The sequence below is a fragment of the Mastacembelus armatus genome, chromosome 1 (assembly GCF_900324485.2).
Source record: "Mastacembelus armatus chromosome 1, fMasArm1.2, whole genome shotgun sequence".
NCBI lineage: Eukaryota > Metazoa > Chordata > Actinopteri > Synbranchiformes > Mastacembelidae > Mastacembelus > Mastacembelus armatus.
In genome coordinates, this window is record NC_046633.1 from 18,659,893 (window position 1) to 18,683,388 (window position 23,496).

The 23,496-nt window shown below is 40.9% G+C and overlaps 3 protein-coding genes across 5 annotated transcripts in view; all 3 read right to left on the reverse strand.

Annotated features, from left to right (window-relative positions):
* The window catches only part of cnnm2b (cyclin and CBS domain divalent metal cation transport mediator 2b), a 29,461-nt gene extending 24,907 nt beyond the window's left edge, over nt 1-4,554 (reverse strand). The window contains 3 exon segments of the mRNA XM_026304048.1: nt 2,769-4,269; nt 4,271-4,405; nt 4,408-4,554. Coding sequence (XP_026159833.1) covers nt 2,769-4,269; nt 4,271-4,405; nt 4,408-4,554 — 1,783 coding nt within the window.
* Nucleotides 4,555-4,577: 23 nt separating this feature from the next.
* as3mt (arsenite methyltransferase) lies at nt 4,578-9,644 on the reverse strand. 3 transcript variants are annotated; one of them, XM_026304038.2, is made up of 11 exons: nt 9,502-9,637; nt 8,938-8,986; nt 8,618-8,745; nt 8,377-8,527; nt 8,047-8,183; nt 7,885-7,954; nt 7,659-7,740; nt 7,443-7,574; nt 7,202-7,341; nt 6,996-7,118; nt 5,330-6,058 (listed from the first exon to the last, which is right to left on the reverse strand). In XM_026304038.2, exons 1-11 carry the CDS (start codon nt 9,519-9,521, stop codon nt 5,951-5,953), a joined length of 1,140 nt encoding a protein of 379 aa, XP_026159823.1. In that variant the 5' UTR covers nt 9,522-9,637; the 3' UTR covers nt 5,330-5,950. The 3 variants fall into 3 exon arrangements, with proteins under 3 accessions (XP_026159824.1, XP_026159822.1, XP_026159823.1); XM_026304039.2 differs by lacking the exon at nt 8,938-8,986 and having other exon boundaries at nt 4,578-6,058; nt 7,734-7,740; nt 9,502-9,644; XM_026304037.2 differs by lacking the exon at nt 8,938-8,986 and having other exon boundaries at nt 4,578-6,058; nt 9,502-9,643.
* A 1,640-nt stretch (nt 9,645-11,284) lies between these two features.
* Nucleotides 11,285-22,813, reverse strand: wbp1lb (WW domain binding protein 1-like b). The gene is made up of 4 exons (XM_026304036.2): nt 22,397-22,813; nt 17,033-17,135; nt 14,866-15,027; nt 11,285-13,122 (listed from the first exon to the last, which is right to left on the reverse strand). Exons 1-4 carry the CDS (start codon nt 22,481-22,483, stop codon nt 12,287-12,289), a joined length of 1,188 nt encoding a protein of 395 aa, XP_026159821.1. The 5' UTR covers nt 22,484-22,813; the 3' UTR covers nt 11,285-12,286.
* Nucleotides 22,814-23,496: the final 683 nt, after the last annotated feature.

Here is a 23,496-nt window from a genome sequence, read left to right on the forward strand (position 1 = left end):
CATAACGTGAGTCGAGCACTCCAAAAATTCACACAGTAGATGCCTTCCTCCTCTTATAATGCTGGTTGCACTGCATGTGAGTGACTCAGTAACTTTCACTTTCAGGAATATCAGACATAACCTCAAGTCAAGTCAAATGGGGAGCTAAATTCCTGTTTCTGATTCAGCTACCAGTACTTGGTTTGGTCCTAAATGGCACACACAGACCCACTCATTAACTGGTAAACCTGCAGTTTGACAAGCAGCCCCCTGGATGACAGTAATTGTTGCAATCGCACACCAAGAGCAATTAACGCAGGGGGTCAGAAGTTTCCAGAAGGGTGTCTGCCTGAATTAAATAGCTCCGGCATGAATCCAACTGTAACCCATGACCTAGGGCCTGGGTTAAGCAGGGTAAAAAAAATAAGAATGGGCACACAATAGGGATCAAGAGCTGTCCTTTAAACAAGCTTCTTTAAAAATTTCCTTTCTGTTCTTTCTTTCTGAGAAAACTGTGAACCTTAATGAATATGACAGTAAGTTATGTCATGTAATAAAGCTGAGGATGTGAGCAAAAAAATCTCCTACTGAATTGCACAGAGAATCCAGCATGTTAGAAAGTTCAGGTGCAATACAAAGCTACAACTCCAGCTGCTCCAACACAGTCTCTAATATGAACAACACGTGTGCGTTTTGTTTCTGTAACAGATTTCAGTCGACTATGCGGCTCTGCAAGAGGCATCAAATTAATTAACACTGACTTACAATACAAAGCACTTTGAACTGAGTGTGCGCTGTGAACAGAGCCAGATTGACGGAAACTTTGACCCCGCAGCCCTCCCTACAACAGTTGCTTATGACTTACATGAGACGCTGAAGGCGAATTCCCTCTGGCACAGGGCCAGCTGCAGAAACATTCTCCCTCCGCCACTACACACCACAAATGATCCTATATGACAAAGTATGAATTATCATGTGAATTTATCATGCGTTTGTCTTTTAGCAGTAGGAAAGAAAATTCTCAGAATGCCACCAACTTGAGTAAACAGATGTACCCCTAAGGACACCAAATGAACTGCAGTGAACTGACAAGGTATCGTGAGTGATTTATGGACAAAACAAATGATAAACATCTACAGTCGACTGTTGTCAATGATTACGCAAATATGTGCAATATAATTTCTCATTGTCCAAGGTTTCGCCTTCATAGTGCTAGTTTTGTCTGAGCAGCACTCCATAACCCACCTATATTAGGTTTATTGGGTTCACACACACAAACACAGTTACAAATAGACCAACAAACAGTTGAAGTGCTTACAAGTCCAACATTAAAGAAATGTATAGTAAAAATAAAGCAAGAGATACTATAGAGGTCTTATTCTGTAACATTGTTATTGTAATAATATAATAAAGTAACACTTCCTCTGTTGCACTTGCCCTTACTTAGAAAAGTAGTGCCTGTCTGTAAATAGTCAGCTGTGATGAAAACAAACAAACACCCCCCCAGCTAGTATATTATGCAATGCTAATTTGGCATGAAAAACTACATCTAATTTCTGGTAATAGAGCCCAGTGATTTGTTCTATCCTCCCAAGCTAATCCTCTTAAAGTAAAGTGAATATTCCAATGAGCACGCAATGCATCAATCATGCTTTTTCACTTTTTAAATACTGATAAATGAGCTTCTACAAAAGGTAAGCTGTGTATCACTCCTATAGCTGCTTCTTCGTACATAAATTCAAAGGAGACTTATACAAAATTTAAATGCTGATAAGAATAATGCCGTCAACAAGAGAGGGTGGGACGGTGATGGCTAGGCAAAACATCGGGCAAACCATGGGTGAGGTAAACTTTCTCAAAACCCATGCACACACACAACACATGCGGGGCTATAGAGGGTGTTAGAGGCTGTTATTCATTATCCACACGACTGCATTCCCGGACTGGACAAAAGGAGTTATCGCCACCATCACTTAGAGGCAAGCACAAGACTGGTGGAGAGGGATTTAAGCAGGTTCTCAAACAAGATGCCCCCACCTGATAACCTCAGCACTGCCGCTGCACCATTCCCACATTGCCCTAATGCATTCACAAATCAGAGAGAGAAAGGTGGAGAAGAGGGGGAGAGAGTTTAAAAAAAAAGTTGAATGAATGAGAGAAAGGTAAGAGGAGGAAAGCAAGATGAAAAGCAGGACAAGAGGGGGGGGGGGGGGGAGAGAGAGAGAGAGAGAGAGAGAGAGAGACTGTGTGAAAGTTAACATTCAGTGGAAGCGATGGTTAAAGATAAGAACACCTCTTCCTCCTTGCAGGAAGTGACCAGTGAGACTGGGGCAAGTGCATCTAGATACTAATGTGGCTGATTCAGTGCTTTGTGAGGCAGGCCTGATAAGAAGTGCCAAAACAACCACTCTCCTCCTCCTCTATTTCCCTCAGTATCTGGAATTTCTTGTGAAATCTGGTAGGGGGGCAAGAACTATCCTCCTCCTCTCTTGTATTCCTGAAAATCAAGTTTTAGACATTTTTGGATTCACAGTTTTACCTGTTTTGATAAAGTGTAGACTGAAGGAAAAAGCCGCTTGTAGTATTATAATACCTGACATATGCTGTTACATAACCCATAGGACTATTCTTCTTCCACAGGGGGGAGGGTGGACAGGTGATAATCTAGCCTGCTTGTTCAACGACCTTTGTCACTTGAGGGTCAAGAGAGACACTTTTATCTCGCAGGCTTTTCAGTTTACATCAGAATTAGTCTGTTCACACTAACAAAGTATAGCTGGAGCGCTCACCTTTTTTAAACTCCTCCAGCATTGCATCCAGTTTGGTGTCATTGAACACAAAATGCAACGGGTGGCTGTAAAACTTCGTGATGGTTTTGAGCGGGGTGCAATCGTCCGGATCCACAAAGGCCAGGTCCTTGACGAAGAGCAGATCCGCTATGTTGGACCTTTCTCCCTCGAAGACTGGGATTCGCGTGTAGCCGCTCTTCATGATCTCGGACATGGTGTTAAAGTCGAGGATGGCATCCCCGGGGATCATGAAGCAATCTCTCAGCGGCGTCATCACGTCCTCCACGGTCTTAGTCCTGAGCTCCAGCGCGCCCTGGATGATGTTCAGCTCCTCCTTCACCAGGTCGTTATAGGGGTCCGTGACGCGCAGCATCTCCAGAAGCTTCTCCCGGTTGTACACGGTTCCTATCTCCTGTCCGAGCAGGTAGTCCAGAAGCTTGCTCACAGGGTAGGAAGCGGGGAAGGTGAGCAGCATGAAGAACTTGGTGAGGAATATGGTGTTGGCACCGACCGCGAGGCCGTGTCTTGAGCAGATGGCCTGGGGCACGATTTCTCCAAAAATAACTATTCCAATGGTGGACATCACCACCGCAATCAAGCCCGAACCGGCGATATCATCCAGTAGGATGGTCAGTGTGGTGTTCACCAACACGTTCCCCAGCAGAAGCGAACAAAGCAAGTAATTCCCTTGGCTCCGGACCGGCTCTATTTTTTTGGCGTAATTCTTCTCCCTTTCCGTGCCGCAGTTCTGGACTATCTGGAGCTCCATGGGATCCAGAGCCATGAGCCCCAGGTTCAACCCGCTGAACATACCCGACAAGCAAAGCAACATGGAGATGAAGATGACCTGGAGCCAGAAAGGCAACAGAAACTTTTTCTCCTCCACCACTATCACTTTGGTGTCATCCCCATCGTGGTAGATCCAGGTGTTCTCCGTCCACGGGTCGTGCATTCCCGCCACGGCCGGTGTGGAGGTGGCGATGCAAAGGTAATACGCTTTACTCCTCTCCGTCTTTCGCAGAGGTTTGACCTCAATTTCAACTATTCCCGACGTCTTTCGATTCAGAATGATGTTGGGTAATATAATTATATCCGAAGTCCTAATACCGCAGGGATGCAAGCCGGACGAGTCCTCCTGGCTCTGGTTATCCCCAGAGGAGCTGTCAAGGCTCCCTACCACTCGGCTCCGCTCATGTTCCGTGAAAGCAATTTTGGACCAGGTCTCGTTGTTGATGTTCTGCCCGTACACTCTTAATTTCACCCGAGTCCGCTCACTCACCCGCAGGTAGCCCTTATCCATGAAGGAAATGTCGTCCGTGTCCTCCAGTCGGAGCCCTATGATGACGGTCTCCTCGGACCCTTCCTTGCCACTTGTCGGGGTGACACAACAGCCAGTGACAGTTAAGAAAATCATCGCCAAAGCTCGGACCCGGTTAAGTGACGCCATTTTTGCAACGGTGGGTGCCTGGGATAACGGCTCTGCCATATTGATAACCATTTGGCAACCAACCTCCTGAATGAAAAGGGCTTTTAAAAATCAGAGCCAGTCGGAGTCCGCCTTCATCTCCGCCGTCGGTTGCCGTGACTTGTGCATCGGGACCTGCTCGTTCCCACTACGTGTCCGACACTGACGACTCGCGAGCGCAGGCTTTTGGGCCAACTCGTGCCTCCCCTGATGTCCCCGAGACGGCCGACCGCGGTGACCAATCAGGAGGGACCGCTGACCAGGGGGCGGGCTGTCCGCAGCCTCCTTGACGAATCAAATTCCAAAACAAGTGCACCTCATGTAAAGAGACAGGAATCTACTCGTGACTTTTTAAATCATATATTTTACAACAGGAGATTATGTACAGAGTTAAAATGCATTATACTTTGACATTTTCCGCGGGATGGACACACACCATTTGCACTACAATGCAGCATAGCTGTTGTACTTATCCTGAGAGTGTTAGACGTGCTAATTCACCTGCATGGTCATTTTCATTGATTTATTGGTTTTGCATTACATTCTAGTGTTTAGAGATTTTATGTATTCATTCCCCTACAGTGACTCAAAACTCTGTTCTCTAGAGCTATGCTTCCCAAACAGTGACACCTCAAAATGTCACATCCTATAATAAAAGTACTACTACTACTTCCCTTAACCCTCATCACAAGTTAGAGACATAACTTGGATTTGGGTGGCTTATAATCAGCCCAACTAACAAATCCATTTTGTTCTCTTACTGTTTTATTATTAACACTTTAAGAAGCCCAAAAGCATTATTCACCCCCCCCCCCCAAAAAAATTTTATGTTACATACAGTATGTGTGCTTTTACTGTGCCCTTAATCATCTTTGATCTCTCAGATTTATTTTTACATTTAGAAGGATGGCCATGCATTTTATAGCTCCAATGGCAGTGTCTGTTGATCAGTTTCTGATACTAAAGACCTATTTCAAATTAAATATGCATTTTCCATTCATCTCTGCAATTGTTCCTAGCTTAGAAGCACTTTATACAGTACTGGTGTAAAAAAAAACCACTATATAGTAGTATAGTGTAAAAATCAAATTGAGAAAACATTTAACACATTTATTATCTTACAACCAAAATAAACACATATTATCGCTATGATAATAATAATTAAATAATAATTAGAACACTGTGACAAAATTCAGTCATGCAAACCCAATGAAAATATTATTGATACTATAATAGTACAGGGATTACAAAACCTACTATAAACTACCCTCAATTGTTAAGGCAAATGTCCAAAAGTCCAGGTGAAGTTGTAAAGCTGCACAGGCAAAAGAGATTTGGATGTCTAGCAATGAAGACCCATGGAAAAATAAGTTGTGAGACTGAGTCATGAAGGTATTTTGCAATTCCCAATACTGTTTTAAAGTTTTCAGTTCTGGATATTTACATTTTGCCTTGATGCAAAGTTATTTTTTACGACTAAAAATAGTCCATATAGCTTCAGAAGTGGAGAAAATAAATTGCTAAGTGTGCATGGAACACAAATAAGACACATGTTTATGTGGAAGTAGGAATTAATTTCAATTACTGAAATCTCATTTTAAATGTTAATAAGACATGCACAACACAGTATAAGGCATAAACCAGTACCCTTGAACTACTGTCATTATGCATCAACTATGTCATGATGGCTCTGTTTCTGAATGTGACATTCCCACCATCACTTGCAGCAGGCAGGAGACCGTGTGCTGCAGCATCCCCCTGTGGCTGAACCTGGACTTTGTTTCTCCAGCTGAAGGACCAACTCGAAAGGATCCACAATGCCTGTCTGTATTAACAGTTCAATGAAGTAGAAATCATTATGTGTGTCCACTCTGATTTAAGCATTAATAACTGAATTTCTTGCAAAATATTTGTAAGAAATCTAGATAAGTTTAAAAAGTGTGCTCTTAGATTTTCATTTTCTCTAAGAGGAAACATCAATTAAGATGCTGAACATTCTGTGACAGTGCAGAACATAAGCTCACGTACACTCAGCTGTTAAAAACGAATGTTCACTCCTGGTGTACAGGTCAGTGTCTCTTTTTATCAGGCACTGGTTGTTCATTAAATCAGCATTCCACAGTAGCTGTGCTTTCAAGAACAAGACCAAAGGCTTTTTATTGCCATTATCACTCCCTAGCACGTTGATTGGAGTATCTTGGACGATTTCACTTCAGCGCATCAGTCCAAAGGTTAAAACCATGGATCAGATTTTATTAAATCACTGAGATTTTCTATTTGCTTCTTTGCTCCACACAAGGAATATTAAAGGAAATCCCTCAGTAGTAGAATGGTAGTGTCAAAAGTAATGAAATGATTAGGGCAGTCATTGAAAAAGAACGGCGTCTTAAGATGCATGTGTGAGTGTGTGCATAAAACGACAACGATAAGATGGCATTCCATTAGCTGTGAGGAGAACATTCCTCCCTGTTCAAGGTTCCCCAGCATGACTCCCCCGTCTGGTTATGACTCCAAGACAGCTGCTTGACCTTGTGTGCGTGGACGTGTGCACATGTATGTTTGAGTGGGTATTTGAGTGTGCGTGCAAGAACAAGCAGCATGTGTCCTGATGTGTGAGTATGTACAACTCTGGCCTCTCTGGGTGTGTCACACACTTTAAACTGATATCACAAATACCACTGACCTCTAGTGCCCAAAGAAAAAATGAGACACTGAGTTCATTGTTTCATTTTCACATTTACAAATTTAGTAGTGGCATTGACCTTAGCTTTGACTCCACAGGGTCCACGGGGGCCTCCAGGTGGCTGGAAAGTGAATTCCTCCATAAATCTGGAATGAGTTAGGATGCTGGCCACCTCTCCATCCACCTCAACCACTTCATCAACCTGTAAAAGACATTTGACACCATTTAACATACAGTGCATGTGTACATTCACCAGCCTGATTTTGCATTGCAGAATTGGCAGACCTTGAACGTGTACTGACAGTCAAAGTGGAAACTGTCCTCTGCTCCAGTAATGTTTCCATTATACATGACCTGACAGGGCTTGGTGCTGCCTTTAGGGACCTTAAAGAGGCGGTATGTGGCAGAGACAAACTTGAAGAGACCTGTGTTGCCAGAAGATGTAAGAGAGAATTAATAAATGCATCAGTGTCAACCTAGAACATAAGAACCTATACTGTCTTGAGTGCTAGAATTAATTAAAAACCTAGAATGTCCTGCAGTTCTTTGTTGTCCACGGTGATGATGCTGGCCGTGACTAGCCGTGGGGGGCTGAAGCCCACTTCCTCAGCCAGTTGCAGCAGATCCTTCCACCAGAGTGCTCCACCAAGACACTCGCCTGCCAAGACAAACCACAGCGATATTCTGGATATTGAGGTGTCTGTGATTTTTTTCATGGTAGTAGGATATTACTCTGATGCACCCCATAGCACTTTGTGTTTTTTAATTTCCTCTGTTAGTTTTCCACTGCTGTAGATGTCGCTGAAGTACAGCTCACCACCATCCTAAGGATAAACAGCAGTATATGTGGTGAATATTAATGCAAACTAAGACTCACAGATTAACTTTCTAATTAAACAGATTTTCCTGTTATGATTTGTGAGATTTGATTAAAGAGTGAAGCCAAAGCTAAGTCCAAAGCAGCATACCTTCAGTACTCTGTAGGCTTCAGTCAGGACTCGCCTCTTGTCTGGAGAGAGGTTCACCACACAGTTGGAACTAATGGCAGAAAATCAACACTTCAACATATTTTCGCTACATGTAATTAAAATCTGAAACCAACAGAGAAAGAGAGTCGAGAAAAGTCTTACATGATAATGTCAAATGAGTTATTTTCCAGACCTGCCTCTGTTAATGCCTCAATGTAGCCCTGAATAAAACAAACATTGGGCTTCTTGTAGCCAAACTCTTGCATGTGGTAGTCTGTGTAAGTCCTGGCCACTTCAAGCTAGGAGAGAGCACAGATTATAAACTCTTTCTGTTTAGTGCACATTTGATTTTGGGCAGACTTTGTGCAGTTCTTTGTGTAAAGAGTATATGTTTCGTTGCATTTGAAGCTTAATTTGCTTGCTGAGTATAACCATGCACTGATATGTAGTGTATGTATCAGTGAGTCATATTGCCATGCTGATGTACAGTACCTGGTCCTCAGTCATGTCAATGCCAGTGACATGGCCCTTCTCACCCACCAGCTGACTTAGTATGTAGCAGTCTCTTCCACTTCCACTGCCCAGGTCAAGTATGGAGCAGCCCTCCAGGCACTCTGGCATCACCAAACCACACCCATAGTATCTGAATTAGAAGCAAATACTTTGTACATGTCTGTGTTTCACTTGGTAGCAGCCTGAATGCAAGAGCAGAGTGCAACAACAGCCTGCTAACCTGGCGCTGACTTCAGGGTGCACCTTCTTCACAGCCTGGCTTATGAAGGCAGGGACGGGCTTGGTGGGAGCCACACATGCATTGCTCTTCAGGTCTGAGGTTTTCTTCAGCACCTTCCCATAATAATCCTGTTGAACCAGAAACAAGCTAGCAAAGGTCGCTACTCTTCACAATGTGGGTTGTCAACAGTACGCAAGGTAAACACTGACCCAAAGTTGTTTTTAGGGTCGTCAAGACTGAAATAAATCGCTGAAAAAAAATAGCTAATGAAAGCAGCTTATACCAGCATGTAGAGTATCATGAAAGACACGTTATATTACCTTGACGTCCGCGTGAACGGAGCTATCAACGAAGCCCTTTGCAGCCAGACTTAAAAAGAAGTAGATAATAATTAGCTAGCTAACGTTACAGCACGTAGTTAGCCTAGCTGTCCTTGCACTGCTAGCGGAGCATACTGTTTACATTAGCTAGATACAGCATATATAAAGTTGTATTTCACATGTAAAAGGCTCTATGTACTTCTGTATGTAATGTTACGTAATTTAACCAACTGTATAATAAAATATTAGACGCCGTTTCACATTAACATTAGCTGTGAATTAAGTTTCAAAGTTGACACATAGCACTCGCTCTATTTCTAGGGCTAACTATATGAAAAACGGGTAAACGTTAAGCTAGATCCCAAAGCTGGGGAGTAGGCAGCGGTAACCGTAAGATTGGGGTCAGGTTAAAGGTCGTAAAACACGACTGGTTAGGGTTTACGTTGAAGGGTTGTTTTGGTACACATTAAGGGACAGTAGAACAGTTTCCCGATACACCCGAGGCTTGGAATCTAGCGCTAACCCACAAAAATTAGGTGATATGGTATGGTTTAAGATTCTTACCTGCCTTCTCCAGCCATCATCACTAGTACTGACAAAGTCCACGATCTGTAGAGGACAGGTTTGTGCTGTAGTCTGCGTTTTCATTAATAATCAATAACCACAGTTTACAGCTCACTTCCTGGTCAACAGCACACCCTGTCATTCACTGCTTGGAAGCACACCTGGTACGGGCAATAAACAACCTCCCCTCAGCCAAGGCAGCCGAGCTTTGCACTGACAACACCACAAAGACACAACATTCAGCTTCAGTTTCAAAGAGTATATTTATTGAACATCCATCTTGTAGTTGGAATAAATGGCTTATGATCAGAACATTCAAAGAATATGTGCAAAATCACCTCACACACTCTGATGAAGAGTAAGTGTCTTTGGCAAGATGCCCCTGATGGCATTAACAAATGAACTACAGTATTGTTAGTCAAATGTACCCTTCACACAACTTCAGGATAAGTCTCAAAAGATCTGAAATCTGTTCTCAACAGAAAAAAATAATACCCACAATGACAAAAAATATGTCCATAATTCTTATGATTTCATAAAAACAGAGCAACTGTTAGTTTCACACATTTGTTACAGAATATTGTACTAAATTCAGAAATATAGAACAGTTTTGAAATTTATACAGTTTGGATCATTTTTAAATGATTCAGACAATATAAAAAATAGCTCAGTTGTACTGCATGTACCACTTAGTAGCATTTTAGAGTGCTTTGGCTTTGACGCCTAAAGTTCACTCGTTTTAACTGTTAATACAGAACGACAGTGGCTTAAATATTTGTATTTGTGCTTAACAGACACTGCGATGTGTACATTTTTAAGGTGCGCCATGGAAAATCTGAAAAAAAGTTGGACATGGAGCATTATTGGTTCGAGTTAATTTCTGTGGGTAGGCAAACAAATATTTAACTTAAAACAACTGGCATAATCATATAATCAGTGGTATTTTACATGGCATATTCATCATAGGTTGATTTACAGTATTACAGCTCCTATAACATTTCAGTAAAATCTTAGATTTACAATGTTCAACCTACCAAAGTTTTTTCAAACTGATGTATTTCCCAGAGGAAATACATGAATGGAACTGATACCGTAACTTTAATTTTAATGTGTTTTCTGCATTACCTTTTATCTGCAGTGCAGTATTATGCGTATTGCCTAACTTGTAATGTTAACCAAATCCTCTGCCAGTAACTTTTTGTCTATTTAACGCTTGCTCTTTTGGCTTCTCATAAATATTCTGATGTACAAACTCTTGTTTATAATAGATTTTTAGGCATTAAGAATAACAACTATCAAAATGTTTTTCTATTACTCTATCTGATTGTTTCAATTTTATTTTCTCCTGTTGCCATTGGGTTAAAAACGTTTATTATAAAAAATTTTGTACAAACTCTGGCCATTCGCTCAACATTGGCCATTATATGAGTAATGAATTACCTTCATATAAAGCTGAGTAAGACATGAGTATCCCTTAAATGAAAGACTGGTACATACCCTGCAATTACTCTCTAATTGACTAGTACAAATGCAGAAGTTTGGCAGAACTGTTTGGTAAAATTATTTAACAAACCATATTTTGATGAAAATCACAATATTCCAGAAGCTTTTGCCAATGTCTAATTAATAAATAGCAAAGCTAAAGAATGGTGAAGATTGTGCTTATATGGAAATCTAATACAAATGTATATTCTTATACTGTATAGCTGGTGAAGGTGGTAATTAATTGAAAGTGTGAGGTCTAACATTGCATCCTGCTGTCATCTCTCTAAGTTTTGGTACCGACTTTCTAATAGTCTCTTAGTTTCACTAAGGCATATCATTGTTAATCAAAATAATGTATTTTTTTGGGTAGACACTACTACAAACCTACATTAGCTTAAGTATATAAAGTCAGTCTGTTCCATTCCCTATTAATAATTCAGAGATCTTTTTGTTACAGATGCTGCAACAAAAGCCTCAGAAACAAATGTACTGCTGGGTTTATGAAAAGCATTTTCTGTTTTGATTTCTTAGCAAAAAGCTTAATTTATAAATACATTTTGTGCAAATAGGAACTGCTCACATAAAGAGTTGTTAATGCACTCATTTCCCTCTATCACTAATGATAGAGAGCAACAAAAACAGACAAGGACGAGCGGTTTGTAATTGTAGAAGAAGCACTTTAGAAGCATGCGTCTAATGGGACATTCCACACAGTCTTGTACTGGTGTCCCTGTAGAGTATCAGCTTGCATAAACACACACTGTCTTAATTCCACATTGCACTCATCCAAAATGTTCCTGCTGTGTGTGTTTTTACTACGTCGTTTCCTGCCTTAAAAGATGGCTTTACAGAATAGCTGCAAGCACCGATGAGAAGAGTTGCATTCATCCTAGGCTCGTCCTGATGTCATAGCTTCAGCTATCATGTTTTTGACTGTCAGTAGCTCCACTGAATGAGAACGACATCTAAAGGACTGTGTGTGCATTGTGTGAGAAATCTCAATTGTCACAGGTTGTTAAAGGGCAGTATATTGCCCAAATATAACCCAAAATACACAGGTTAAGGCCACTGTTACAGCATGGGGAGAAGCAGGATTTCTCAACATTTGGATTGCAGTCATTTTTAGTTGAGATTCCACCTCCTGCTCCCACACCTGTTTTATCTAAGATGCACACATTCATAAAACTACTCACTTAGAAAACACTTAGACATAAAAGACTTGTCCACGTAAAAAGCATACGTCCCTATGTCGTGTCTCAAGTTCTGTCCTTCCCTCTATCGAAAAAGCATGTTAACCATTTCAGCCTTGTGGCTCAGTGCTTGTGTTGTGGTGAGGTCCCTCCTGCTCATTGATGGTGTGAAGGAGCAGGCAAACAGGAGGGTGGAGTGAGCCACTTTCTATCTGGTGAGCTGGCTGAGGAGGTCCTGATGTTCCACGGGCTGCTTGCCTCTCCATCCCACCCAATGCCTGTTCTTCCTCTACACTGAAGGAGGCTCGATGGCTGCAGCTGTCGCAGAAGTCACCTGTTTCCTCCTGCTCCTCCTCTTCCTCTTCATCTCCTTCACACCCCAGAAGACTCTCCAGCTCCCTCAACCCCTTGCCTTCCTGACCTGTCCCTCCTGCTCCACTACAACCACTGCTCCCACGTGTGCCGCACACACACATTTCAATCCCAGAGTCCCCTGTGAATCGCCTCCTCCTTCCATTGGGGAGTCGATCTTTGTCCTCAGCGCAACCATCTGACAGGTCTTTCAAGAGAGGATCCTTGCAGGAGTTGTCCCCAGTTCCACTTCTTTTCTCTTGGCTAGTGAGTCCCTCCCTACTGAGCCCACTTGACAACAGTATCATACCTGAATCTTGCTCTGTCTGCGTGGGCTTGTTGTCAGGCTTTGGCATCAAGTCTGAAGTGGGAGGCTGTGGCTCCTCTATGGTGGATCTGCAGCACACGCTTTCAGAGACTGGAGGCACTGGAGTGGATTGGATGGTTGGACAGTGTCCCTCCTGCTGCTCAGAGGCCAGTGGACTAGAAGCCACTGAGGATGGGCCTGTGTTTAAGATACTGTAAGGAGGGGGAGGAGTCGGAGGCCGGTTGACCACCTCTTCATAATCAGGCAGGAGGTAGTTTGGCAGAAACCCTGAAAAAAAAAAAAAAGAGAACAAAAATGCAGGATAAGCCTAACTTTATATATGCATTGATAAAAATGTACACAATTAAATGCATTTTGCAAGGCAATCAACAATTTATATGGGTTATTTTTTCAAACAGACAGGATTGTCTGACCCCTACAACTTTCAGTGTGGCCTTATTGAGCTTACTGCACCATTCTTCAAGAATTAGTAGTAGTAGGAGGGAAATGGGACAAAACAAGCTCATTTCTGGGTCAGTTCTTTGCTGAAGGCCATTGCAACACTATGTGAGATGTATTGCAACACTGGCAAGGCACCAGGAGAGCAATGCTGGCCATTTCCTAAAAAGTGGGGCATGCAAATAGGAAAGGTTCTGATGTGTGAAACCTGGGAATGGATCTCAGCGCAAACATTGCATTTGAGCCAGAGATCACTGCTTTGCCAAAGTGTGTTTTATTCCTTTGTTTAATGTAAGTCAAAAATGGAAAATGAGAGTGTACATTTCTAGAGTTCAGATTCAGGTTTTTTTCATGTAACACTGAAAGAAGCTACTGCACAGCATGACATTGTGCACTCTACACCAGACCTAACAAAGGTGTAAGACATACACTGCAGCTGGTACGCCTTATGATCAAGTGCCAGATCAAAAGCTTTAATGTGCAAGCAGTGTATATACACATTATCAGTTGACATGCACTGGTTTGCAATAAGGCTTTTAGGGTAGCAATACATGCTTTTTTACTAGTGGAAGAACAGTGTGTGTTGTGTGGCAATTCCTTGTACTTAGTGAAGCAAACAACCAGTTCAGCCAAGATAAAATGCTAGTAGAGGACATGACCTCCCTCAAATTTAGGAAAAAAAATGTTCACCAATATTCACCAATTAACTGGGCAGATTCACTTTTTACTAGGTATTTACTAATACAGTGCACTAAAGATGTTCTGTTTCTGTACTACACTGCCAAATAGTGTATTGTACTGACTCTACTGTATTCATTAATATATATTTAACATTACTGTTCTGAGAAGAAGAAATTAGCTTTTTTTTTACCTAAACTGTCAGCTTTTAAGAAAAAATACATTCTATTTCTAGTCTCTTTTTCGTGTAATTATGAAGCCTGTACTAGGTGTTGGGGTTTAATGTTCAGAGTAAAACCTGGATTTGTACATAGGATCAATTGAAAAAAGCAGTTTTTTTTTTTTTTCTTCTTTTTGGGCCATTTGCTAAAACATCTTTTAAACGCAGCACTCACATGCTATATTCCCTCACATTGTTGCAGTATGTTAGCAAAACAACACTACCGTTCCATCGGACTTGCTATATGCACAATCCTTAAAGTATATTTTGGTCTCCACCAACTGCTGAGCAAAATATCTGTCTCTGTGGCAGCTAATCAGGCTAAATTTGTTTGCCAGCTAACATGATGACACTGAACAGGACAGGACAAGTTGCAAGACATAAAAAACAATGGCTGAAAGACACTAAAACACCGAGGATAAATGGAGATAGATTTGACAATTCTTTGTGGGTTTGTCACTACAGTAAACGATGTTTCACACTATACACAGTCATCTGATCTATGGTTAAAATTGAACTGTTGAACATAGCAGCCTTTTGCCTGTATCAGCTGTAAATACTTGACATCAGTCATAATAAAAAGAATTCTTCTACATACAGATGTATAAGTTGTATATTATATAAAAATGATCAACACAGTGTGTGTCTGTGTTCATGAACCAGTGAGCTCTTACTGAAATAGAAGGGCACAGAGGGGTAGTTGTGTGCTTCACGGTAAGCGATAAGGTTGATCTCATGCTGCCGTTGTTGCTGCTGCAGTCGGTGTTTTGTGCGGCGATGGTGGCACACACAGCAGCAGCTCAAAATGAAGATGATGGCCCACACCAACCAAAACCCTAAGGGGCCAAAAAAATCAACAGACATGTCAACATTTACAGAGAAACTCCAACAAAATGCACAAATTAGGTTTGACTGAGATTTTCAAAAACGGCAATGAGTAAGTTAACACAAGAAAAAGTCAACAATATCCATAATGTTTAACATTATTAGTTTGTGGTGACGCATGACAGCGTGCCTGCTGCTAACACAAACATAGCACCGCAGATCAAATACTGCCAGCATCTGCTTCTAACAGTCAAACATTCAAGTCTGTGCACTGTGTTGTACAGTATCTATTGTATTATGCTTTTTAACACCGTAATTAAATTTTATGCCACTTCATTTTTTTTTTCAGCTCAACAATTAAAGAGGCCCAAGTCATTTCTTATATCTGTGACAAAGTCCAAACAAATTTCCCAATTATCTTCTCTATGGAGAAATCCTATATTTGACACAACAGCTGTAACATACACTGAACTCACTTTTCTCTCAGAACACCTTTCCTCACTTTTGGAGACATTTGTTCCAATTTGTAAAAGTTGACTCGACTATTTTAGTCCAACCTAGCAGGAGAATGACTGCTAAAAAATAATAGAAGCCATTTATTTTGAAATGGTGAATTCTTGGAGAAAAACATTAATAAAATATATTTAGAGGAAACTTACCTATAGATGGAGTTCTTTGTTACAAAGAAAAGATTCTGGCAAATGTGACTGTTTAAGAACATTTTGTGCTTTTTCCATATGAAGTCCCAATTTGCTACAATGGAATTATTTGTAAAATGACATGATGATCTAAAATCCAGTCTAAACAACAGTGAATGAGTGAGTGAGTGAGCAAGTGATGCTACACAACACCCCAGTTTGTGTTTACTGTATTTCAAAAAACTGGAATGACAATACAGTGCAAAAATGTGGAGAACTTCATTTCAAGGACTACAGGACAGGCCAGACTGTGTCTTAGGACAATAAGAATGTAAACTACATCTATAACATGGCACTCAGTGTGGTGTGTCCCTGCTACTGCTGTGCAGTAATCAAGATTTAGTTCTTTAGTAGTTTGGAGATTCTCCAAATGGTAGTTACAGGTTTTTCTACCAATGCCTTTCAAAATGTACAAATTCTTTAAAAAGGTTTCAATTTAATCCAGAAGAGAATGCAGCAGCTCTGTGCTCCTCATTAAAGCCATATATTGTAATATGAATCTATCTGGACGCAGTTTGCTAATGCTAATGGCCAGGAGCCCACATCATCTGCCTTGCCCTTGTCCTTGGACCGACCTCTCAACCATACAGAACTGAAAAAGGTCTAAATTACAGATATTACTACAGCAACTCACTTTTTATTTTTATTGTGACAAGGAGTCAGATTTTACATCACACTGTCCAGCCTAACCACAATCTCTCCTGGAATCCACCTAACAATATTATGAGACATCCTACCAGCTTAATGCAGATACACTATTTCTGCAAAAAAATGAAGGAGCTGCAGTTCAGGAATGCCATACAAGATTTACTAAACTTCAGAAACCATGTCTACATTGCAGTTTGCCTTTTACAATGTCACCAAATGTTAATGTTTTAAATACTGTTACCAATTAACTAACATCAACAAGAAGCACTGTTGCTTTATAATTATAAATATCTCAACCATGTACCAAACCACCTCATCAGGTCATGAAAAAATCTTTGACAGATCGTACTAATCAAAGAACAACATGCAACGATAACCCTTAGGATAATAACAATTCTGAAATTAAAATTCCTCTCCTATTTTACAGGAAAAGATTCTTCTTTACAATTAGCTGCACCAGGTGCCTTCACATTATCTGCCCTCAGCCTTTATTAAAGCAATTCAGGAAGCTGCAGCTCTGGATTTCATCCCTTATGAACTACGCCGTTACTGAGTTACTGTGTAGATAATAACAGCAGTTTAACATCACAAATGTTATTCCGTCAAATCCTGTTAGGAAAGGGAGGGTGAGGAAGGAAAAAGAAAAATGAAAGAAAAGCTGGATACGTACACCAAAGTTCATAGTAGTAACTGCAGCACTGTGACTCTCCGCAGCAGTGTCCGGACTCACAGATGTAGCTCTGGTTGTTGACACCTTCACAGTGCAGCAGGCTCTGTAAGACAAGCACAGGTTACACTGTTTAAAATGAATGTATTCTCAACTTGAAGGATATATCAGTGGTGTTATGACATCACTCAGATAAAACAAAGGTAGTTAAATGGAATTCAGAAAGTTTTAATTTTATTATTTACACCTGTGCTTTTTCTAGATGCTAAACATGTAGGAATTCTAGAGCTAGTTCATCATGTTTATTCAGTCAGTCGAAACGGGCATCACGTCCTAGTTCCATATGTCAAAGAAAGTCACCGTGCATATTTATTTATTTTTTTTGTGATGAGTATGTATACCACTGTCCTCAAGTGCAAGGAGCATAGGAAATGGAGGCACAACTCAGATCCTCAAAACATTTAGGACATGGTGCAAAAAGGAATTAATCTTTAAAAGAACTGTTTGCTATGATAAAGTATGTTAAATTGTTACATACTAACTATAAAATAAGCATATTCTAAGGCATAAACAGTGCTGAGAGGAATATCAGTATACAAAACATTCTGTGTATAGAAACTGCACTTTTTTCAATGATTAGCACTGATCTTTGATTTAAAAGTTTCTGCTATTAACAGGTTCAAACTATTTGTGCTGGAAAGCTGATAGAAATTCATCTGTGTGAAAAACCCGCATCAAGCTCAAATTTTTAAATCGCAGCCAGAACAAAACCACTCTAAACACACTGTCCACCATTTAATACTTACTTTCAACTTAAAGGTTTCGCTGAGGTCTGATCAGACCTTAGAAAATGTGAGATGGAGTTCAGTGCAACAGTCCACTTTCATCCTTTGTCTATAATCTAGCAGTGTTTTATTTTAACAGCTCAAACAGCAAATTGGTCAGAAGTTGACTTTACTAAGTGCATTACCAGTATCCCTCACACCTGTGAAAAAGACACCAGCTAGACAAAAATTAGATCAGACAGATCAGTGTGGTGCCAAAAGACAAGGGAGCACTGTAATCAAAAACATCTTCTGAAAAAGGTCAATGGATTTTTCCCAGATCTCTGAATTGCTTTCTTCTAAATTAGCTTAATGATCAGCTAGCTAAAGTTCTATTTAAGAAGAATCTACAAATTACCAGTCCAGGTCCAAGATTGACAGGCATGATGATCCAGGGTCCAAAAATCCCCGGCAAGTCCCTTTCACCTTTTGGATCATTATCCCATAGAAGAAAAACCTCAAACAGCTCTCAAACATACTCTCACTCTCTGTGCCTGCCCCACACATCCTCTTTTTCTGTCGACCCTACCCACCCACAAACAAACACACACACACACACACACACACACACACTTCCTCGCTCCACTCCAATCCAGGCCCAAACAGTAGACAAGGATCGCTCTATGGAAATTTCCAAGCAGCAGTGGGGAGCAAGCTCCTAGCTGGGCTCCTAGCTGCATGATAATAAGACATACACAGTGCAGAGAGGTGTGTGCAAACTGTGAGTCAGGGAAAGGACAGAAAGAAAAGGACTGGGAAAGCCAGACACAGAGTAGTAACACAGGAATGGTTTGTCACACACAACACAACAGGTCAGCACAAACCAAACTGCCAACGTTAAACATGGTCACAACCTCAAACCTGATGGATTAATCATTTTTCATCAGCTGTTTCCGCTTTATCAACGTTGACACTTTTTTAAAAAAACCCAGCCCAACACAGATTAAATTTCCTGTAATAAACATGGGCATAATGTTCTATTCGCACAAACAGTGTCTGATAACTTCATCTGTTTTTACTGACTTGGCAGGCTGGACCCTTTTGGCAATTTGATACAGATGACCATCTAGTTTGTTTGGGTCTTCAGCCTGTACTGCACAAAGATATTCAAGCACAGGAGAGGCCTGGGAATTTCCAAATATGTCTACAGCAAAAGAACTTCATCTAATGTGTAAATCATGAGAAAACTAATGTTTGTTGCTGTAAAACCGAAGTGACTGAATGTCAAACAGCCGAACCCAATGAGACATCTAGGTCACCTGACCTCATTCCCAGTTGTTAGTTTTAACTTATCTTGTCAGACTGTGACTGAGTAAAGAATCTGCACAGGGTAGATTCCTCTGTCTCCCATGCAAACAGGCAACTATGAAACAATCCACTTGTCTCAAGCTATACTGCCTGACTTTGTTACTGTCTCAGGATTGATTACAGCATTACAAAATAATCAACCTAAATAATGAGAAGCTGTTGAAACGAAGAGACAATGAGAAGAGCTCTATAATCCCCTGCTGACTATCAAATACTGTTTCTGGAGATAAATGACTAGACACTCAGAGTTGATCCACTTAGCATGGGCCTCTAAGACTTGGCAAATTGAAACCTCACTAACCCCCAATTTATTACCCTGTTCTGCAACAAAGAAAGGTGGTCTTTCATGATCATGAAGGTCATGAAGAACAAAATACCAAAATACCCCAAAGAAAGTCTTTTAAATTTCAACTTGCAAATCATCGAACTTTAAAAATGCACTGGCTGCCGTCTGCCAAGCACCAAACAGCAGCCAGAAAGAGTCCATTATTTTCAACAGCTATTCGCTGGAGTTTCAGAGGAGTAAATACAAGTAGAAGCTTAAAGCTCTGAGGCATTTGATGACGCTCATGTCTTCCAGTAGCCAAGAACTGTCAGTTTTATATGCACTAAGAAGTGCATTCTTCTGTTTTAGGGTTGGGTGAAAAAAAAGGTTAATGTAAGAATCACAATCCTAATCCTGAATCAGTCAATTCATTGTCTGGCCACGTTTTGGATTTTACAATATACTGAATGTATAAAGAAAGAAATTATAAAGAAAGAGCTTGGCATTATATGATATGTAAACGTAGCAGGACAAAGAGGTGAAATATTATTGGAATAAAACAAAAATGAGGGTTCATACTGTACAGCTCACTACTTCTTAAAAATTTAGACTAATTGTGATCAGGAAAATAAGGTAACATGATCAATTACCTGTTTTTATTTGAACAGACCAGTGTTGTGGGAAATGGCCCAGATACATTGTACCACCAGTGCCCCAAATATATAAGGAAAGAAAGGAAAAGGTGGCAGAGGCATCAAGGGAAGCCACAAGTATAGCACTCACCTGTGATACATGACCATCACCTTCAGCGTTTCCCACACACACTTAAGCTAGCAGCTCAGCCAACTCTGTATCTACTGTCTGTGTTACTACTGCTGGGAAAGATAAAGCAAATACCTGGACTTTTTCTACCACAGCTCATCACTAATTCCTCTCTGGAAGAAACACAACAGCTTCTGCAGTTGCCCCTTCAGCAGCACCATCAACACGACTGAAGATTCCTTGAACAGCAACCAGTCATTTGTACTACTTTTCCTTCTCACCAAGTAAGAGTAAGTGCAAATAGCGTTTGCACATTCACCAAAACAAATGTTGAAATGCAAACGATGAGGCAAAGGCTCTCAAGCAAATGAAAGCAGCCACATTTAGGTCTGAAGACCAAACACCTAGGTTAATGACGATTGCTCCAGTGCATGCACAGTGGCCATTTGTCAGGGAAATTTAACAAGGATTCCACAAAGATGTGGCTAGGAGATGAAGTAACATGCAGGAGAAAAATCTTCTTCACAGAGCCTGTTGCCTTGACCCCAGTTTTGAGACGATGCAGTTTCTCGGCCAAAATGAGCAACTGAACATGCGCTCCAAGTTAAGGCTGTAGAAACTGAGGTAATATTAAACTTTGATAATTATAATGCTGAAATACTGCATTATAGTTGTGGATAGAGAAAAAAAATGCTGATTTGACATTAACAAGTCATGCATGTTACAAGATATCAAGCCAGTTAACTTTAAAGATTAAGTTTGTTCATGAAAAACACAGGTCAGAATTAAATCTAAAGAAGGAGCAGCGGAGGAGCTGTGGAACCGCCGCTGCTCTCTGACGACCATCTTAGATGGTGAAGGTCTCAAGATACAATTTTCCCCCCTCCGGGCCAAATGACACAATAAATGCCTGTGCGTCCCTGTTGTTGCAGCAGAGTGTATATTCTCAGTTGTTGGGGAAATAAGTTGCTTCAAGACCTGAGGAACTTTAAACTTCAGCCCTCATGTGAATCTTCAGACATATTTTAGCACATAAGCTACTAATAAAACAAAGAGGGTATTACCCTGTGTGAAAAGACTAAAAGTTCTGATAGAAGCGATAGCTGATACATTTCCCTGGACAAAGAAAATGTATGTTGTTATACATGTTGTTATTGTATGTATGATTAATAATAGCAACACGTAGAAATTAATATTCACACTTTCTTCTGTTCGAAAAGAAAATATCAGTTCTGTTCATTCATTCATCTGTTCTGCTACTTCTCAACCACTGGCACATAAAAATACCTTAACTCCCTAGCTTTTAAGCTCTTGGGGTTTTCTGTGATTAACAATAATTCCTGACTAAATATTTTGTGTAAAATGTGAAAACAGAGCCAGACACTGACTAATAACATTAACCCACCCACTCATATACATGCATATGAGCAGTTAAAACAATAAGGTAATGTTGCAACAACTGCAGTCCGTTTCTCTTTCGGCTAGTGTGATTATTTTTCATCATGAAAAACTATTTATTGATAAGAGTTAGAATGAGCTCTAGGAAGCTGACACTAAAATAACAACATAACAATCAATTCGGGAATAAAAATGATATTCAAAACCCCCACAACGCTGAAACCGTACACTAGTTACCCTTATTACAATGATATAAGGGTTGTACTTCATTTTCTGTAGTACATAAGAAGCTCCTGCATGTCATAGTAATACAGTAATACTGTTTTCAGACATACTCATTGCTATAAAGCTCGATGTAATTGTCCGCAGACGAAGAATTAACATTTACATTCTGTTGAAGCTTTAGCTATGAGGTTGTTTTCTGTTTTGCTTTCAAAGACCATGTCGCCTGCTAGTTTGTAGTGTCTTAAGAGCTGCGTTTCTTGTTTATGTAACTCAGCTCTACAATGTCAGCTCTTTACCATAAACACAACAGAGCCAGGCCCTGACTCTCGGCTGTCCCTGCACTTTAGCGAAGCTAGGGACTTTAGCTAACTTAGCCAGTAGGCTAACGTCTTTACTGACAGCCAAAACAAGTTCGAGTTAACTAATATCTAACGCCGACAGGTACACCGTGCTGCTGCTGGGTTTGGGTTTGTTGTGTAATAAGCTAATAAGTGTCTAGTTAAGACAGTTTGGTAAGTTAGCCAGGTAAGCACGTAGCTAACAGCCGTGTGAGAGGGAGCCTTGTTTTTGCCTGTTCAACCTTACCCTGTCTGTTGCCGTCTCGATGGGGGTGACAGAGCCAGCAGTTTGTAAAAACAGTCCCATTTTAAGAGCCAGACAGACGCCTCTCATTCCCCCGAGAAGAAAACATACGCATGTAAACAATGTTCCCAAACTGCGTCCGTGTATATCCTCAACTACTTCTCTGTCCCGATCGCGCTGAGAGGCCGCTGGATGCGCCGCCTCCTCTGCGTACTGGACATTTCAACCAGGCACCGTCCTAGCGCAACTGGTCGCTGTAGGCGCCGCTGGCTGATACAGCTGTTACACAAGCCGGCCCCCTAGCACAGGCTCTGCCGCGGTACGCTGGGTGTAGCGTGATCGCCGCGACCTGATCCATGTGCGCAACGTGACGGGCATCGGGTTGGATCCTCACAGGTTTTGCGGACTGACCTCAGATTGGACAGCACGAAGCAACTGGGAATAGGCTGACCAATCACTGATCGGTGCGTCTGTAGTGCTTGGCCTCGTTACGTTCCCGGGCTCCTCTTCACGAGTTTGTGGGACACCTTCAGGAAGACACGTCGCTCCTCGTAAAACCAACTTCTAAACCTTTTCATTTAATTATCAGCCTTTATTAGACTATATTCAGTATAAAAATAGGGGGAGAGGGTTACACTGAACCACAAGTCAAATTCAGACCAAGCATGTACTGTCCTTCTTAAAGTCTTACTCAATTCACATTGACGCTGCTAAACTGTAAATAAACTGTATTTTGAAAAATATAAGCAGACACTATCTGGTATTACCCGTGAGTATGTTTTACTACCAGTACTCATTTATTCTTTAAATATATATAATGTCAAACATCTCCTCTTAGCATCTTTAAAGGGCTACTGCTCTCAACTTACAAAATCGCTTTTTTCCTATCCCAATTTTTCCCCATCCAAGTTGTTTTACACCCTGACATTCATAAAACCTAACAGTAAAATATCTTTTGACAGTGCTGTGAGTTTCCCAGTCTTATCAAAGTGCCTTATTCCAGTCTCTACAAAATAAAATAAAAATCAAACCTTTAAAGACTCTAGACTAATGGGATCACAGTCGAAGTAGAGGTAGCCATTTTACAACTTCAGCATATACAA